The sequence below is a fragment of the Lissotriton vulgaris genome, chromosome 1_1, assembly GCF_964263255.1.
Source record: "Lissotriton vulgaris chromosome 1_1, aLisVul1.2, whole genome shotgun sequence".
Taxonomy (NCBI): Eukaryota; Metazoa; Chordata; class Amphibia; order Caudata; family Salamandridae; genus Lissotriton; species Lissotriton vulgaris.
The window spans coordinates 857,435,079-857,452,709 of NC_141685.1; the positions used below are offsets into that span (position 1 = coordinate 857,435,079).

Here is a 17,631-nt window from a genome sequence, read left to right on the forward strand (position 1 = left end):
GATACAAATCTGCCAATCAGGTATATCCAATTACAATAACAATTTAGACAGGGAGCACTTACATTCTGACACTGATCAGCCGTGGCAGAGTGTCCAAAGCATCTAACCAGCAAAAACTAAACCCACCACAGCTTCAAGAATACAGGAGGTAGAGGCAAAAAGATAGGGGGAACCACGCCAAGGATGCCAGGTCTAACAAGCACACTTTTGGGTTCATTGAACCATGGCGTTCAGAGCAACCACTGCTTGAGGAGTATACATGCTATTCCCTGCAATTTTCCTCAGCATCTCATATTCATTTCTTTCTTGCTACCAGGTCAATTCTGTGCCAAACAGCCAGCATAAAGGCTAATGCTTTCTCTGACAATTCTGCCATTTTAATTCAAATTCAATTGAGAGCCGAAATAAAAGATGAATCCAGATGGCAATTAAATCTAACATTACTCTCAGATACCATCTGACTGGATAAAACAAGATCATTTATGAATTAATGTTTTAGGATAAATCCTGGCACTGCAGATAATACAATGGTCTGGGAAGCGTTTAAGGCTGTTTTCCACTGGCATGTTATACCTATCAGGCTCATAAAAACAAAGAGCATAATGGCAGGTTTACTTGTTGTAGATGGCGTCAGATAACACAACCAATATACAAATGTCTATAGACAATGCAGAGGCGAGGAAGAAAGAACGAGCCATAGTTAAGCAAGCAATGCTCTATTTTTTTCTTAACTGAAGTAATCAATAGCCACCATGCCTATCAACAAAAAATGTATTAAGAGAGCCAGCATATTGGCAAGTTTCTAGCTTGGTCCACCAGGCTATGGAAAAACAAGCAGATTGTTGATAAAACTGATAAACCAGAGACTCCTTCCTTATTGGACTAAAGTAGCGTTGCTGAGGTTTACTTTAAGCACTATCATAATGTCTACAAGACAACAGAAGAGGTTCCTGGTCATAGAAGTTTTAATATATTTTTTTACTGCCACAAGTCACAAGTGAACAAAGCAGGGTGATTTTGGTGGATATTCAGGTCTCCTTGGCTTTTTTTGCTCTCCAAAGCATGTTAAATGGTAAGGCCTAGGGTAGTGATGGCATTCTCATGGAGGTGCTCAAGGTTTTTTAGAAAGAGTTTTTATCATTCTTATTAGAATATTCAACCAGTTTAGAACTGAGAAACCTATTCCCAAGTCCTTCAAGGAGTCAATAATTGATATTTTCTTTAAAAAGGACAACAGTGCCACCAATGTGAATTCCTACAGACCAATTAGTTTGTTAAACTCCGATTATAAGCTACGTATAAAAATTTGGGCCTCTTGCATTATTCCATTAGCTAATACATAATACATAAGGATGCATGTGGATTTCTATCAGGCAGACACATATCAGCCAAACCGAGATGTATAATCCAAGTAATTGACAGTCTTTTGAGTAATAAGGAGACAGCCACCATTTTAATGATGGCTGTCGAGAAAGCATGTGAGCTGGTCAATTGGGGAGCACTGTTTTTTATTCTAGGGAACATTTGGATTTTCAGATCAATTTTTGATTTTTTTTTAGGACTGCAATATTTTTGTAGTTGTTTCATAATTCTTTATTGAAAGTTATAGGAGAACCTAACAGGGTAAACAGGTCACAGCAGAACAAGTTTGCAGAGAACTATTGTCATTGCAGGTACATATGTACTGTTTGCAAAAAAAAAATGCCCAGAACAGGGGGAATGGGGGGACGGGTACACAAGGGATCAGAAGGAAGGGGTAAAAAGGGGACAAAAGGAAAAAAGGAAGGGGGGTAATATAGAAGGAGGGGAATCGAGGAGATAGGTATAGTTCTTAGAGTACGACAGTAGGGTAAATTATATGGGGACAGACCTCAGCATTGTGATCTATGATAGATAGTAGAATAGTTCAGGAGGGGGGTAGAGTAAACGGTGAGGGATCTAATTCCAACTGAGGAGATCATACGATAGATTGTAATGGCATTTACCCTCACAGGAGGAGGCATGGGCGTGGGGAGAGTAGAAGAGAATGATAGGCAGGAATAGGCAAGCATCTCTTAGTGGTAAGCTGGGTTGGGAGCATGCTGTGTGTAATGTCTAGCGCCTTTAAGTATTCAAGGTCATGTGATGGATTAGTCAGAATGGGTCTTATAGGAGGAAGTGAGGTTGGATAGGCATTATGATAGGTATGTTGGGGAATGCAGTTTGGAGCATTGCTACCACCCAGTCCTCCTGTGAGGGATGGGCTGGCGATCTCCTTTGTCGTAAAATGCAGATTTTGGCAGGAAGGAGTGCTGTGTGTTTAAGGCACCACAGTGGACGCATAAGGTCAGGTGAATCTCTGATATCGTGCAGGAGGATGGTAAGGGGATAATGAGAATTGTCTCACTTAGAGATTCTCCTATGTAAGCCCAAAAGTGCTGTATAGAGGGTCAGTCACATAGGATATGGCGAAGTTTGCAGTTTACTCCCAGACATCTCCAGCACATAGAGTGAGAAAGCAGACCTGCTTGATGCAATTTCAGAGGCGTCCAATACCAGTCATGTAAGGTTTTGAACAGACAGAATGGAAAGGGGCGACCGCTCAGTCCCCCCGAACGTATGGTGGAGTACCCCGATCCCCCCGGGAAACCATTTTGGGCGGGAGGCGAGTCTCGGCTGGTATGCCCGAAGCGGCTTAGCCGGGGCGCGCCTTTTCCAGCCCAAGAGGGGTTGTCCTAGACACCTACACCGTTGGCCACGCCCCATAGGCGTATTGGAGGAGGGTCCACGCCCGCCCGAAGAAGGATAAAAGGAGCAACAATCCAAGGAAGCATCCTCTTGTTCCTGTGCTTTGAAGCTGCACCTTCCCATTGCACGTGAGCTCGAGACGGAACGAAGAGCCAATTTTGAGAATTAGTAATTTTTGTGTTTCTCTCTTTTAGCGCTTCGAACTTTGGTTCCAGGACCTTTCGGTCAACTATCGTGAGAAAATGCCGGGCAAAAGGGTCGGAAAGAAGGTTAGCACCGACCAAATGCTTCGTATGCTGGTGAAGGACATGGCGAACATGAAGAAGCAGATGGCGGCCATGAACGGTACGGGCCGGCCTAAGAAAGTCATCGGACCAGCATTGCCGGGAGTAGTCCCTGCCGGGAGAGGTAAAAGGGCCAGGAACAGGGCAGCAGGGGGTGAGGCTCCGGTTCCCGAGTCACCTCCGGCGAGCCCAGTCAGGCCAGTAGAGGCCCCAGTTCCGATTCCGGACGCAGGACAGCCGATCCCTGTCGTAGTTACACCTGTGAACGACGGGGATATGCCACCCGAGTTGGCCGCCCAGTTGGCGGCGTGGTTGGGCAAGAATAATGAGGGTGCCATAGCTCATGGGGATACGGCCGAAGAGGCCAAACTAATAATGAAGCAGTCGCGGCAATCGCGAGATGCTGCGAAGGCACCTTGTCCTTTTGTTCCCCCTCAGGTTCCCGCGGAACAACCGTCTTCGGGCGTTGGAACAGCGGCAGCAGCGAGTTCAGCTACTCATTCGGGTAAGAAGCCGTTGCCAATGGCTGGGGAGGGGTCGTTACCCTCAAGGAGGGAAAAGGTGGTGCCACATATCCCATTGGCCACGAAGGAAACGATATAGGCGGATAAATACGTGAACATATTTTCGCTATTGACTGATCATTATGAAATAGAACACGTTAAAAATCAGAAGGAATTGTTGCATCCAAGTGTATGGCGAGCAAAGATGGCGGGTTTTCAGAGTTGATGAGACAATCGCTAATTGGGCCAGGGCTTTTGGGATGTTCACTGCAATCATGGGGGAACGTAGGCCCGAAGTATTGACTGAATTGGCTTGTTACCAGACACGAATAATGGAGTTTTATGAATCGTATGATGGTGATCAATGGTTGGGTTATGATAATAAATTTCGTAAGGCCAAGGAGCACGACTCATCCCTGACGTGGGATTGTTTCGACTCCATTTCCTGGCAGAAACAGGTTAGGTCAAACCCGACAAAGCCGTCTTCGTTTGGCGGGAATGGGGCAGAGCCTTCCCGCCATTCCCCGTCGGTGCCCTTTCGAGCGGGCGCCGGTAGTGATCAGCACACAAAGAGTAATGGGAACTCTGGCAAGAAAGGGGTCTGTTGGAGCTTCAAAAGGGGCAAGTGCACTAGACCACAGGGGACGTGCAAGTTCAGGCATGAGTGTGCAGGGTGCGGACAGTCTTCACACCCCGAGAGTTCATGCAGAGCCAAGAATGGCGATACAGGGGGCAGAGGCGGCGCCAAACAGGTCTAATGACGGCCGAGGGGCGCTGCTACCTACTCCCATCGACATCATGGCAATGATCCCCTGGCTGAACGAATACCCTGATCATGTCTCCGCTGGGGTGTTGAGGGACGGTTTCTCATGTGGTTTCCGCATCCCGGCGGGGGATTTTCGGGGGGGAAGCACTGGGTAAAAACCAAATGTCGGTTCAACAGAATACGGTTGTAGTACAGGCAAAGATTGCAAAGGAGGTGGCCCGAGGTCGGGTTGCGGGTCCATATGCGAACCCGCCTGTTCCTAATTTTGTTTGTTCACCGTTGGGAGTAGTCCCCAAGAAGGACCCAGGTGAGTTTCGGTTAATACATAATTTGTCCGCTCCTAAGGGTCTTTCTGTGAATGATGCGATTGACCCGGGAGTTTGTTCGGTGCGGTATGCATCCTTTGATGAGGCCGTCGCCATGTTGAATCGCCTGGGGCCCGGAGCGCTGATGGCTAAATCTGAATCGCTTCCCTGGTATCTTTGTCCAGTTTTTCTAGTGTATCCGGTCAGTCCTTTTCCTCAATGGTGATATGCAGGCGTGTCTGCCATTTTTCAGGAAGACCTCTGAGAAGAGGTTTTGAGTATAGGTGGTCCGTTAATGCACCATTTTTAATGGCCAAAGTGATTATCAATATAAAGAATGCAGTGAAAAATGGATATTAACCGGGATACACGCCAGGGATGACCTTATCCCTTGTGTTTTCACAATTTTGATTGAACCATCAGCAATTAGGATCCGCAGCAACACTACAATTATTCTACCATTAACTGGGATGTCCTAAATCAAGCTTTTCGTTTATGACATTAATATTATATTTTCAACTGACACAGCTAAAATTCAGAATAAGTTAAATGAAATTACAAAATTTGCTGGAGTTGGGGTTATAAGGTCAACCAAATAAACAGTGATATTGTTGTTCAATACATCTTCTAATGATCTTCCTTACAATCTCCAGTCTCAATATTCATCCCAATGATCTATCAGACACATAAGCATTTATGTAACACATGATTATGCCCAACTATTTGAGTTAAACTACTATAATTCAACCTTCTACAAAATGAAAACACTGTTGGAGAGATGGAGTTGTCTTCCTCGATCCCCTATTAGTAGACTGGCACTGATAAAGATGTCGATCCTTCCATGGATTGCTTTTGTTATTTACTACACTTCCCATTATAATTAATAGATAGTCTTTTAGAGAGCTTGATCAACTGTTTCAAAAATGTAGCTGGAATAATAGACTCAGGATGAGAATAGCAGTACTGCAGCTAGATACATTGCAAGGGGGCCTGCCTTACCTCATTGTCAAACACCCTACCATGCAGCACTTTTAGATAGTATATACAGAAATTATGACAAATACTGAAGTACTAGGCAATTTTATTTTGATACAGATGGCCAAAGAGTCATCAATTAAATTATTGTCCTTTTAAAAATACCTAAACTTCCAAAGAAAACTAGATATAAGTAATTATGTGCACTGGAAGACTGCATCTTTGAGGAGACTGAAATGCCATGTCCTCATTTTATTAGAGGATTGTTGCCTTCGTTTTATTAAAGGATTTTCGATCTTTTGGCATCACCAACCCTAATGTAGTAGGGTCGGTCTGATTTCTTAAGTAGTTTCTCAATAACCATTATTTGTAAGTGAGAACATTTTTTATTTTATTATTTCACATCAAGGGTAAGAGTTATTTGTGTTTCCTGATCAATGTGTAATTCCTTGATGAGTCCTACCTATCCTTCAAATAAGATGGTATACCGCTCACTACTGGTTCAAATATCATTCCAATGTCAGATACTCTGCATCTTGCATTTGTGGGAATCTTATTCTTCCATGTTTTTTTAGAAGTGTATACAAATACAGCATCTTAGTGTCTGTTGTTATCCGGAATTCATTTTTCTGGTTAGAGATCCATTTCCTATGCGCAGCTTCTTCAACCAAAGTCTCTATTTTTCTCTACATTTGTTTTTGCCGAATGCTCCTGGAATTGTCTATGGTTGTTTGTGTTTGTGTGTAATCTCTTACATTTACTTATATATGTTTCATGGGCTTGTATAACTACAGTTCCTTCTTATATGCTTCTTTTATAATTATATTTCCATCATTTACTACATCTGTTAGGGCTTTTTTTTCTAGCATCTTTTTGTTTCTAAGGTAAAGAAAATTCTGATTGGTGGCTGACTTCTTGCTGGGGCACAAATTTGTTTAGAAGAAAAAAGAGGTACGGTGTTCCTGGGTGGTAAGTTGGCCACCTGCTGAGTACTCAGAGTGGTGGGGAATACCTCCTTTCGGAACTAGGACCCTCACACACCCAGCAAGCTAGGTGTCATGCTTCATCATATGGGTCAGCTCCTCGTCGAGCCGGCGCTGCAATGCTCGACGGGCACCCATAAAGGGGCTCTTTATCAAGATCTTTTGTTCCTTACCTTATAGGTGCCATGGGTGTGAGGGGCCTGGTAAGATGTAGATGTGGTGTGTGGGTTAAAACAGGTAAGGGAATCCTCTATAATTACTTTAGTTCTGGTGAGGTCACAACCTGATTAAAAAGTAAAAAGAAGAAGGAGGGCCACTATTTTGTTTTAATCTGACAAAAATTACGTTCTACCACATAGTGGACAAATGTGTGTGTCTGTGCTCTAGAAGTATGTGTAAGCACAACAGGAACTGTCCATTAAAACTCATAGAAGCCATACATAGATATATATTACTCAGTGGCACTTGCCAGAGTTTCCATATGAAAAACAAAGCAATGCGCTCCTGCGCTTTCGAAAGGCACACTCGATCCTTCTGCCATCCAGCTGGTTTAGCCCCTCGTAGTTCCGCAACCACTGTTGTCCACTAAAGTGAAGCATGTGCCCGACGCATTTCGAGGCTGCTCCGCCTCTTCTTCATGGGGTCTTGTGACGGAAACTGGCATAACGCTCACCCTATTCACAACAAACTTTATTTCATTTGAATGTTACCACCCACAGTGGGCGTGGTTCTTCAACTCTTCCATCAGGATTGATGTTCCTTGTAGTCCATAGGGTGAGTGTATCAATAATCCTTGAGTAGGTTACCTGTTTCTTTCAAAATGAAATCCGTGTATTAATCCCTGGAGTAGGGGGGAAAAACAGTGAGCAGTGCTGTCATCATCGTGGAGCATCGCGCCTCGCATGCAATGACACGTACATTGCCGCTGCCTCTCCGCGTTGTTTCATGCTTCTCCACAACCGGAGATAGTGCTCTTTCGCACGGCCAGGTTGGTTTTGAGTTTCCATATGAATAGCATTTTATCTCATTTATCCATCTCAGCTTCTTTCTGAAAAGTTTCATGCTGATTTGTCAAGTTGGAGGGGCACAAAAACATTAATTTCCAATGTGAATTCCGATTAAAAACTCCACTCTCCAGTACAGAAATAATGGCTGCACGAATGACACTAAATTAGGCAAAAAGTCAGAACATTTCTCAGAAATTGTGCTTTTTAAGATTTTGGTGGGGACTTTGCATTTAAAGAGGAAAACGGGTGGTCATGCAGGGGCTAAAAAGTTAGGCACATCTGGATGTACAATATTCATTTTTGATTCGCTTTAGACTTCTCTTCTGTAGGAAAGTGGGCTTTTGTTGCAATACCCCACCCCTCTGTTTGCCTCGTTTTTGATGCAACTTTAACTGAGGTGAAATAGGTCCCTGCTGACAAGGTTCCCTGTACCAGTGTTTTTTCCATAAAACTGCACCACAATTGGCACAACTTCAGTTACCCCTGTAAGTCCCTAGTAAATGGTACCCCTGGTACCTTGGGCGTGGGTACTGAAGAAGGTCATCTGGGACTGCAGCACTGGTTGTGCCACCCCTCACCAAGGCTATGCACTCTGCCATTGCAGGCTGCATGTCTTGGTGCAGGCAAATGTGAAGAGTCGACATGGCACAAAGCCTTGAATGCCATTCCTCCCATACCCTGCATAAGCTATAGTGAAGTCACTCCCACTGCAAGCCTTTAGCCCTAAGGCAGGGTCCACTGTATCCTATGTAAGGGCATATCACCATGAGCAGATATACCCCTACAATGTCCAGTCTAATTGGAGATGTTGTAAACGCACAGGGAAGCCATGGGAAGTATACGGGCTGGATTCTTGTCAACTCAGGTTTCATAACTCTGTGATGGCTTCACTGATTTCTAAGGTGTTTGATACCAAACGTCTTAACTTAATAAATCCTCACTGATTCCAGCTGTGGATACATTAATAAATTCACACAGGAGACCCTTTCAGAGGGTCCCCATAAAACCTAACAAGCACTGGTGTGGGCCCTAACTTGTCTTTGTCTAGCCTGCCACATCCAGACATGTTTCTGACATCATGGGGTGAGAGCCAGCACTTTTAGAGGACAGAGATAAAGCCTGCTTTGGGAGGAGGTGCGTCACATCTCCTCCAGGACTGGATGGCCTACCCGGGTGGGAAGCTTCAAAGGCGATGTCGCCTTTGAAATCCATCCCAGGAACCTCCAGATAGTGAGGGAAGCCAAGCCCGCTTTTCTGCTCCAAGGCAGAAACAATATTTAGATTAGGAGGAGGGTCACTACTTAGCCCACCCCCACCCCTAGGGTGGTGCAGGTAATGTGAACCTCTCTCCTGAAATTCCACATTCTTGAGATGGTGGGAATACCTTCCTTCAGGGCTAATGTAGTGTCTCTTCCCACAGGAAGTGATCACTAGAGGGTGTAGACACCCTAAAGGTGGGCAGCCCATTGGCTACTACCTGTCTCCCCTTGTAATGCCCCATAATTCAGTATTTAGGTGGCATCCCAAGACTTAAACATCAGATTTGACAGACAAGGGAAAACCAGGACAAAAAAGACCCGCTGCATGAGAACTGAAGCCCTGCTGCAGTAGAAAAAGGCATCAAATCCTGCATGCTGCTCCCAGGATTCGATAATCACTGCCGCCGTGTCATCCTGAAACCTGAGAGGACTCCAAGAACCCCAGAGCCCTTCCAGGCTTCAAGAAATCACAGAGAAGCTCCCTTGGATTGAAGGTATCACTCCCATGCATTCCACAGGCACAGATCCTGTGAAGTCCGGTTTGTTGACTTGTTGCTCTCCAACGACCTCGACGCAGCACCAAAGCAAGAAAAGGTACAAAAGTTCTGAAGAGTCAGATATGTCTCCCCACTAAGTTTGAAGACAGCAGGACCTACCAGAGCCACAGTGCACTTATACCCTGGGTACCAGGCAACTAATGGCAAACACCTGGAAGAAGAGGCCCTTCCAGACTCCCAAGCACTAGAAGAAAGCACCCATTGAGGGACGTAGAGAGACCTGAGCCCTACTTCCTGAGTGGCCAAGCGGTCCTGAGATCGTATCTCCAAGTTGCCTGGTCCTGACCGCGAGGACTCCAAGATGCACAATGCCCAGCTGACCTGTTTGTTCTTCACCCAGCTCCTCTGGCCCCAGCACTGACTAACCAGTTCTGCTCCCATGTTCCCCAGGCCCTTGCAACCTCCTCCCTCTAAGGAAATTCACCAAACCTTACCTGTAAGTCCCTTTGTGCAGTGTATTTTCCAGTGGCCCCCTTTAACTTTACACACCAGTTTCCAAGAACCTCAGCACTCTGCTACTTGTTGATACAGGATGTTCCCAAACTTCTCCAGCTTAAGCTCTGGAGCTGTTCCCGACATCGACCTAAAAGGAGAAGGTGAACTTCTTGAAAGCATTGCCTGAATTTCTATGCATTAGTCTGTTTTTCCCTCTTGAATCCTATGTTGCATAATTGCAAATAGAAGTATTATATTTATCAAAGTTTGCAAAAACATATCGTTGAAAGTACGTACCTTTGAACTGTGTTCTTGGGCTTAAAAATTATATAAAAATTGATATTATTTGTTATGAATTGGTCCTGGATTTATTCTTTAAGTATATGTTTCATTTCCCTTATTTAGGTGATACCATTGCACTTCGGCCGTTAACATTCTGGCTGAAATGCTGGCTAAATAAAGACCTCCCGTTAAACCACCAGCTCCTGAGAGAAGCACTGACATGGGACAACATGTTAAAAATCCCGTGGCTAAAATACTTAAAACATTGTTTTACTGCATTGGGGCGTCCGGAACTCTTCTCAAATCCCGACTCAATTACTGTAACCGATGTAAAGTTTGTGAAAAATACTTTCTTTCTTTCACAGCTATTCCAGCGGGAGGAGGTGGACGTAAAGAAAAGCAACAATAGAAACTATGTTGTCATACAAACCACACTAAGCATCGAACCATACCTGACTTGGCCAATGTCGAGCTTTGACCGCTTTTTGTTAATTAGGTTTTGGCTGAACCTCTTCCACTTACTACTAGCCATTCCAAGAGGCAGCCACCAAGGCCAAGTGTTACCTACCTGTGGCTGCGACTGTGTGTCTCCGCAGGATTTGGTGCACTTTTTATCCTTTTGCCCTTTTTATGATATTCCCCGGAGAGATTACCTTAAGCCTCTTCTTAAAAGACTGAATTTTACTCAGATTAAACCTGCACTTTGTCACCTACAGCTGCTAAATACCGAATGCACTTTATTTGTAATCAGTTTTTTAAAATTAGCCCTAAACTTTAGAACCAGCATGGAGGGATAACGCTTGATATTGTTGTACATATTGTTGTATATATTTATCTACAGACTAATTGTGTTTTATTCCTGTGGACAAAGTGGTCTCTTTTATCAATTTGTTTTTATAATGTATATTAAATTGTGCTTTTATGGTTGTTTTCTGCAAATAACCGAAAAAAGATCAAATTGAAGTTGAAATACTTATACCTCTGCATACCCATTGGGGAGTCCCCAAATGTTCTACATAGTGCACTTTATTTTAGTACACTGTACAGAGAGCCAATTTCCTGCATCTCCTCTGAGAAATTTGTTATATTAAGGATCAAACCACTATTTAAATATAGCTTTGAAACTAGGAAATACAGATTGTACTCTGTCCTCTGTATATATTGTATGTATTTTGGTAAGTGAGACATTTTTCTCCAGATCATTTTTCTTTATATGCAGAGGAAGGTCCCTTATTTCCCCATAAAAGGTATTATCTGTATCTTTAGGATTTTTCTGTATTATAAGTTTTACATTTTGGTCAAGATCTTCACTTGATTGTTAGAAAGTCAATAAAAATTAAGTTTCGCAGGAATTATATATTCTCATATCCTTTTGCTTGGTTTTGTAATTATTTTCTAAGGGCTCTATGAAGGGTATGAATGATTTTATTGTAAATGTATCTATGAAGGAAAGTTCATCAATGATGCCAGATGCTTTTCCGTATTTAGCTTGCTCTTATCTAATCCTTCTGCTCTTATTTACATATTTATAGTGTTCACTTGGCAACGTCTCTTTGTGACTGTTTGCTAAATGTAATAATAATTATTTCTGATGTGATATAAGGGTGCATCTAATTTTTCATATGTACCTTATTACATTTTAATATTTTGTAAAGTTATGCTAGTTCTATGGAACTGGTCCAACAGTCAGTTCTTCAGTATAAGTGTAAACATAAATTCAAACTCCCTCATTTTATCCAGAGTAAAGCCAGCCTTGCTCTGGCAGCACCATTTTTATTTTTATCATTCTGAATTTCAATTATACCATCATTATTAGAATCACAATTGTTCCCAATTGCTGCAGTGGATGATTCTGATCTAGTATCGGAAGGATGTTTTTGGTACAGCAAATTGAGAACTCATATATGACTATAGAATTGCCTACTGTTTTGTGGAAACAGATACAAATCTGTATAATTGCTTTATAACAGCAGAAAATCCACTTTATCTACACAGCAATCTAATGCAGCTCAGTCTAAAAGACTTAGGGGGCGATTACGATGTCAGTCGGAAAGACTCCAAACAGCATTTGGTTTGTCCGAACCTGATACGGAACCCGCATTTCCGACTGACTTGGAAACATTTCCGACCTTTAGATTACGATGTTAGGTCTCTTCGACTCGGGTCCGACAGGCATTTGTAGAAATCGAGTCGGTCGGTGCAGACTCGTACAGCTCTATGGACTGCATTTCCGACCAAGCGATTACGATGTCAGATTTGACAGCCTTTTCGAATCGGTTTGTCCGACATGTATCGGCTGTTGTGATCTGACTTCTGGGGGCTGTAGCAGGCCGACCTTCACCCGGAAGGCTCCTGTTGGGGCCCCTAGGGGTACGAAGGGGACCCCCTGTTAAACCATTCAAAGTGTGACAGACACCATGGGGTGCCGGTCACTGGGTGCATGGTTTTCCGCAACCACCCCTTTCTTCAATGGAAGCCTTTGTAGTTGGTCGGAACACATCAGAAACATGGTACTAGGTCAGTCGGACTCCCCGAATCCGATTCGGTCCTAAACACTCCCAAAACTGAGTCGATCAGAATGCTTTCCGACCGACATCATAATCAGCCCCTTAGTGAATGTTCAGGACAGGAAATATGCGTTACAAATTTATTTGTTTTATCATTTTTTGTTGCATATCTTCAGAGTTCCCAGGCACTCTGCAACATTATCATAGGATTGACGTTTACATTTCCTAAATTCAACGGTGCATTCATGTATGAAATAACTAAGTATCTTATAGGCAAAATTTTCTACAAAATTGTTTTGTAATGGAATGAATGGTGAAAAAAACTTTCAATAGGCTGCCCATCATGCGATGATGTGTATATTACAATAATAGTTAATTGGACAACATGCAAGAGCTCTGATGTGAAGTCAACAATCTGAAGTAGCCAACTTGACTCAAATCATCAAAAATACATTGCCTTGCTTTTTTTGCCATGCGGTCAGTAAGATCATCACACATTGTTGTGGTCAAATAACATGGCTTTTCATGTCCAGAATAGCTGTATTGTTCAATGTGGTCAGTAAGAAATGGATCTCACTGGGCTATGAGTTATAATAAAAATACATAATTTTAATTTCAAGGAAAATTACATTTTTGACATTTTCCCAGAATGATAATCTGTGTTCTGCTAATGCGCATATAACTCCAGCAACATGGTGAAGTGTTGATGTGCTGGTCACCAATAATCTTTTTTATTGTTTTTTGTAACTTCGAATTCAAAGTCAATCCATGTTTCTTGTTAAATTACAAAAGCCGTTCAATGATCATTAGACTATTGATGGCTTTCAATAAATTAGCATTTTGCTACCCAGTCAATAGATCCATCATCAGCTAGAGCTGCTGATGAAATTGAGAAAAGCTGGAAAACAAAACAATAAAAACAATTTGTGCACTTTGTAGACTCCTTGTTCAATTTGCCAAAAACTTGCAGAAAGTGAAAGTCACTTACCTTAATGTTTTCCCAACTGTTTGCCATGTGTATTTAAATGTTTAGAAACATAACCAAAATGTTGCTGTTGCTTTCTCTCCAAGAAATTTTGTGTGTATTTGGGTAGGAGTGATGCCCTTGACACCGTGCTCAAGAGCATCAATTTACTTTTGAACAAGGAAAACATGCGCGATCTAAATGCAGCATACCTAAAGGCAGTGCTTAATTTGAGCCGGTGGTTTCCGGTGCTTAGCACCAGCACTTAATCATCAACACCAGCGATTTTCATAAGCACCAGTTAAGAACACATTAATTTACAGGGAGATGTTGAGCCAATGCTTAGACTCGCAGCTGGTTCTCCAGCTCCTAAATCGGCAGCTTTTGCCATTACACCCCATCCTCTCCCCAATTTAATGGTTAGTTATTGGTTCTGTTTTTGACGACACTAACAGCAAAAAAAGGCTGGTGTCAGCTGCTGCCTGATGAGATCCCCAGGACTTTTTTTTTTTTTTACAGATTAACCACTGCCTAGAGGCAATCTCATACACAGCACAGTAGTGCAATATAAAAAAAATTGTACCGAAATGCATTAATAATCAATTCGGGTATGATCACTCTTAAATGTATCCAGAGTCCTGAATTTTGCCCCTTTGTCCTGACATTTTTTACAGCCCTGTCCCGAATTTGCCGCCATGCAGGGTGGTCTCCCTACTGATTAGCCCGTTGTAAAGCTGTTCGTTCGAAAGCGGTCCTTTGTCCAAGACTGATCACAAACAAGAAGAAATTCGACCCTATCACCACGGCACTAATTCATTACAAATGAATCCCTTTAAGAATTTGACATCACCTATCTTTCATATGTTTAAAAAATTGGCTGAAAATTCCTATTCCTGAAACTGCTGGCCAATTATCTGCACTGATTTCTTTTGTCTCATCTGAAAGGCAGTCCCTACTGTATATTCTTGCAACTTTCAGGTAACAAACTCATCAAAGGACTAACTGTTAATTCACCATATTTTGATACTGCTCTCTGTAAACCGCTATAACATCCTCTTGGATGAACCCTGCTATATACAAACATTTAACTACATAAAATGAATAGGGTGAAAAGAACAAAGTCTGGATTTAAAAAAAAGCAGACTCAAATAGAGCAAGATGACAGAGACGGGGATGATATCCGGTGAAATTGAGAAAATGCAACAAAAAGGAGAAAAACGAAAGAGACAAGTATGGAAGCAGGCAATAAACAGTGGGGGAGGATGGGGGGCGAAATGAAACAAATTGAATGACGCCAAGGGAAAACAGAGAAACTTGTTACGAAATAAGAGATCATTGTGCACACAGGAATCAGCGAAAACAAAAAAATAAAGGGCGAAAAATTAAAATAATACGATGAAAGAAAAACATCACTAAAGGGGGAAGAAGGGCTATGACGAGATAGAGAGAAAGATTGTCAGAGTAAGAAAAGGTCAAACTAAACAAACCCGTATCAGGGAGAAGGGGAGAAGATAACGTAAGGAACTAAAAGGTGAGAATAACAGAGAAGATAAGCAAGAGCAATGCATTTAAAGCGGAAAGCAGCAGTGGATGGAGCAAAGATGAAGGGCGGAGCTACGAGTTCATACAGGGCAGGGTCCTGTTGAGAAACACAGAGCTGAAAGCACAGCGGAGCCCGGAAGAGTGGAGCAGCGGAGTCTGGAAATAATGGAGTTGCTGGCTGCCCTCAAGAGCCTGCTGGCCTCCTGCCTTCACGCCCCCTCTCTGTTCCTCTTCTTCGTCACCTTCATCCTTTTAGTAGACTTCATGAAGCGCAGGAAAGGCGGGAGTTCCTACCCACCCGGCCCTTCGTCCTGGCCCTTCGTCGGGAACATGCTGCAGGTGGATTTTCATAACCTACCAACGTCCTTCGATAAGGTAAACTGTGGTGAGGGGGAGGGGCTCTGGGAAGGGAGAGAGGCGAGAGGGGGGGGGGGCTCTGTGAAGGGAGAGGCAGGAGAGAGGGGAGGGGAGGCGGGGGGTGGAACCAGGCTTTAAAGCTCGTACAACGCCTGGGGTAGGACCGGGATAAAAAAATAGACCCAAGCAAAAGCGGCCCCTGTTAGCAAACAAGATAGCTAAAAAAAGAAATGTCCCACATTTGGAAATCAGGCCAGTTTTGAACTTTTAAAGGCAAGCTGTATTGGTATTTTGCGATGTATTGGATCAAATTAAACTTGTTTATAATAACATCATGTCAAATATATGGACATTGGACACCTTATTTACAGCGTTCTCAGGTTTCCAATGTCAATGCAAGGGTAGTTTACCAAGTTGATGTTTTTCTTGTGCAGTCTGGGACCTGTAGTCCCGCTCATCGCCTTATAAAATCAACCCTCCAGATCCGGATGCAAAACAAAAACCGGCATTGGTGGTCAACTTCCTATTATCACTTTGCCCGAACGTTCCACACGACAGAGCCAAGTGTCACATTGCGTATTTGGGGGCAGAAAGTATATTTTGTAGAGTTGTTTAAGTGCATATTATTAACTCGCAGTTTCTCTGAATATAAGTGTGTACAGCTCGGAACAGAATGAAACCCTTGACTACTCAGTGTTTCCGAGCTATGCTTTCAGCAGCGTGTGCACAACCTCGGACACATTCACTGCCACGGCCTTTGGCAGCCCACACGCTGTGAGTCACTTGTGGAAGTTGGGAGTCACTTACACAGTGAAACCACTTCATGGTCCCCTTGCAGCGCAGCCGTACATCTCACAGGCCCGGTTTCTAATTCCAGACAGAATATGCAAAAATCACGGATGCCGGCTGAAAATAATGCTTGGTTGCCAGAAAGTGAAGTGTTAGTGTTTACTACTGAAGTTGCCTAGTGATAATAACATTCTACAAGATCTCAGAAGCCACAGCAATGCTCACAATGAGGGTGACTACACAGCTGGATACAGAAATGTTTTTTTTCTTCCAGGAACACATGCCATGATCTTTGGCTTGGTTGGATGTGCATGCTGGGGCTGAGGATATTGTGAGCACTCTTATCTCAGTCTGTTATAAAGTCCTGTGGTACACTGAATAAGCTGTTACCTACATTATCATTATATTAAATCCCTTTATTGGTGTCATAACTACACTATCACAATTGCTTTATTATTCTTCCTGCTTTCTCAAATTAACTTCGAAATGCACCATTTGCTGACTCTTATTTAAAAAAAATTATCGGGGGGGGGGAGCCCCTCCACCCCCCACCCCCCCCACACAAACCCTCCTCATAACGTTTGGGATCACTCGCCACAGTGCACTCATCCACATTTTTTACGCCCCCCCCACTTTTAAATGTCACCAGCTGCCCCTGCGTATCGACACTATGTATGTGCGGAGGGAAGGGTGGGGAGCAAGCAATGAGTCATTGAGTACATTTGTGAGGTTAGATTCCATAAGCCCATTTTCTAAATAAAACCCTTTTAAAAGATAACTCCTACAGTTATTGATATGATTATTCTGTCTAGTACTTCTGAGTTCCGACCCATTTACCAGCCATAACTGTTCGCTGTTGGCACGTTTGGACAAACGAGGTATTGAAAGGAGTAACTCTGTCATACAGATGGAATGAACTATTCTTAAAAGCTGACACACCAGTGGTTAACAATAGTATCCACCACAGATACTGCTCTGTGACCATCTACTGTCAACAATGTAAAGAAAAGGTCTTCAAATCTACTGCTGCTGGAATGGAATGTGACGAGGCAAGATGGCGCCTGCACGTCAGGCGTGTTTGTGAGAGCTCAGTTTGGGCGTTTCTGACAAGTCGTACCTGAGCTTCAGCGGTGGCGTTTCTGGCGTTTCTGGTGGCTGCCGAGTGAATTGGGATGCATCTCTGATTGCTGACCGCTGGTGTCTCGCTGCTTTTCCTCGTCGTAGTTTGCAGCCGTGTGAAGGTGCCCCCTCAAGACCCGCAGCTGTAGTATTTCCCGGCGTATGCTCGGACTGTGCTTGCCGCAACCCTCCGCTCGGCTGGGCTGTTCCTGTTGTGCTGTGGCAGGCGGGGAAGCCGCATCAGCGCTTGGTGAAAATTTCAAAAAACCA

General features: G+C 43.4%; 1 protein-coding gene across 1 annotated transcript in view; it reads left to right on the forward strand.

Annotated features, from left to right (window-relative positions):
* Nucleotides 1-15,137: 15,137 nt before the first annotated feature.
* The window catches only part of LOC147748028 (cytochrome P450 2D15-like), a 425,856-nt gene continuing 423,362 nt past the window's right edge, over nt 15,138-17,631 (forward strand). The window contains exon 1 of the mRNA XM_086958026.1: nt 15,138-15,471. Coding sequence (XP_086814152.1) covers nt 15,262-15,471 — 210 coding nt within the window. The 5' untranslated portion in view covers nt 15,138-15,261. The remainder of the gene's footprint in view (nt 15,472-17,631) is intronic.